Source organism: Lepisma saccharinum, chromosome 13 (genome assembly GCF_977018435.1).
Source record: "Lepisma saccharinum chromosome 13, izLepSacc3.1, whole genome shotgun sequence".
Lineage (NCBI taxonomy): Eukaryota > Metazoa > Arthropoda > Insecta > Zygentoma > Lepismatidae > Lepisma > Lepisma saccharinum.
In genome coordinates, this window is record NC_139241.1 from 30,659,803 (window position 1) to 30,662,128 (window position 2,326).

Sequence of the window (2,326 nt, forward strand, 5' to 3'; positions counted from 1 at the left end):
GTTCGTAGCCCAACCCAGAAGGAGTGCACGTGGAATGATGAAATTTTACAGTTATTCTACATACTCCCCCTGACGTTCAATACACTTCCTTGCATGGTGCTCCAATTTTTGCAGACCAGTAAAAAGAAATTCTGAAGACTGTTCCACGCACCACTGTTCCGTAGCACTATCAGATCTAAAATGGCGTCCTTTCAAGTGTTGTTTGAGTTTGGGAAAGAGGTAATAGTCTGACGTAGCTAGGTCTGGGGAATAAGGGGGATGATCTAGACATTGGAACCCTAGATCATGCAATGTCAGTTGTGTTTGCAGTGCTCGATGGACAGGGGCATTGTCCTGCAGGATCAGAATTCCTTTTTTCATTTTTCCGCGGCGTTGCACTTTCAATTTGTCTTTCAATGTTGTGAGTAATGCAGAGTATTACTCTGCATTAAATGTCTGACCTTTGGGCAGGTAGTCTGAGTACGACTCCATCCTTATCCCAGAAGAATGTTGCAAACACTTTCCCAGCCGACTTCTGCCTCTTCAACTTCTTGGGGCGAGGGGAACCTGAGTGCCGCCACTCCATTGACTGTTGTTTCGTTTCAGGATCGTAGTGGTACAACCATGTTTCATCCATGGTTAATATTCGTGACAGACATTGGTCAGCATTGCGTTCAAAATTGGCAATGACTTCCCTTGATGTCCTCACTCTTTCACACTTTTGATCTGCTGACAGATTTTTGGGAACCAATTAGTGTCGAGAGCTTGCGCATGTCCAAGTCATTATGAATTATGGTACCAACGCGTTCCCGAGAAATGCCCAAAATCTCTGCCACACGTTTTGCTGAGATTCTGCAAATAAGGTCATGAATTTCATCTAAGATTTTGTGGACAGTCACTGTTTTTGGTCTTCCTGCACGTGGAGCATCATCTGTTGAAAAATCGCCACGTTTAAACTGTGCCACCCACTTCTCCACCACTGCATATGATGGAGGAGAGTCCCGTAGTGTTCCACTGATTTCCTCATGAATTTGCTTCGGCGACTTTCCTTGGTGGAACAAAAATTTGATGACAGCTCTGGTCTCGATGTTTGTGAAATTAGCTGGCTGGACACACATGATCACTTCAGGGGCTTGAAAAGCACAATAACAATTCCGTTATCAATATGAAAATTTGCATGTGTACATAAAAAAAAGGTAAAGTGCTCCCCTGTGCATAGCACCACGCCATGAAGGCGTATAGGGGGTGTGGGGGTAACGCCCCACACTTTCTTGATCCGGTCGTGAGTGGAGGTGATGTGATCAGCATCACGCCCCTGACCGCCTTTACCCCCCAGGGTTTTCCCCAGGTACCCATGTTATTCGACGCTGGGTGGGCGCCGGGGCCGCTTCCATCGTTAGAAAAGTTCCCGGATTTGAACCGGCCGGGGATCGAACCCGGGACCTTTAGCATGGTAGTCAGACGCGTTACCGACTGAGCCACCGCGTGCGTGTGTACATACCAAGATATATTCTTTAAAACTGTAAAGTTTCATCATTCCACGTGCACTCCTTCTGGGTTGGGCTACGAACTTTTCAGCACCCCCTCGTATATTAGTCATTGTGGATTCGAGTAAATTAAAACATTTTGCGTTGTTGCGAGATTATCTATGAGTGGTAGGGAGACAAATTTATGGTAAATAAAAACTTAGGAGAGCGGTAAATAAAATGTTAGGCCAGCGATATATGCCAGCGGTGGAAAAAAAATGGCACACACTTTTTCATTATGAGAGGAAACAACACACAAATGAGCTATAAATTGATAAACTTCTTCATTTTTGTATACTGTACACATACACAAGTACTTAGCTCTCCAACCAAAAAGAAAACATCAACACAAAATCACTTTATTTCTAAATTGCATATCTAAAGTGATTTATTCATTGTATGTATTTAAAGGATATCCTGGCTGTCCAACAAATAAAATAATCACTACTGCACATACACAACCACATGTTGAAAATCACATGATAAACAAAATTCATTCATGACTGAACACAAATGACACCATTGTTTCCCTTCATGTGCGGGAACAGACTAATCTTATCGCTGCTACAGCTAGCAAATTCAATGAAACTGGAAGTTGAGTAGACATTCGGGGGAAGAAAGGAATGCAGCTTGACAGGGAGCGAAGTTTTCGAACTGAGATTATGTGCATGGGAAATCCCAATTTGCAGGTCTTCCTGATGTGATCGAAGAGAAAACTTTCTTCAGTTGCAAGTGGTAGGAAACTTAAGGCAAACGTTTCGTTACAAATCAACAGTTTGCGCGCACAACCTCGATTGCCGGTTTTTGCGTGTTTTCTACTT

At 43.5% G+C, this 2,326-nt stretch overlaps 1 protein-coding gene across 1 annotated transcript; it reads right to left on the bottom strand.

Moving 5' to 3' along the window:
* Positions 1 to 692: 692 nt before the first annotated feature.
* LOC145996739 (protein GVQW3-like) lies at positions 693 to 1,097 on the bottom strand. The gene has a single exon (XM_083133266.1). The coding sequence runs from the start codon at positions 1,095 to 1,097 to the stop codon at positions 693 to 695; it is 405 nt and encodes a 134-aa protein (XP_082989392.1).
* Between the last annotated feature and the right edge of the window lie 1,229 nt (positions 1,098 to 2,326).

Coding starts and splice junctions, on each gene's coding strand:
- LOC145996739 (XM_083133266.1), bottom strand. CDS start 1,097: ATGTGTGTCCAGCCAGCTAATTTCACAAACATCGAGACCAGAGCTGTC.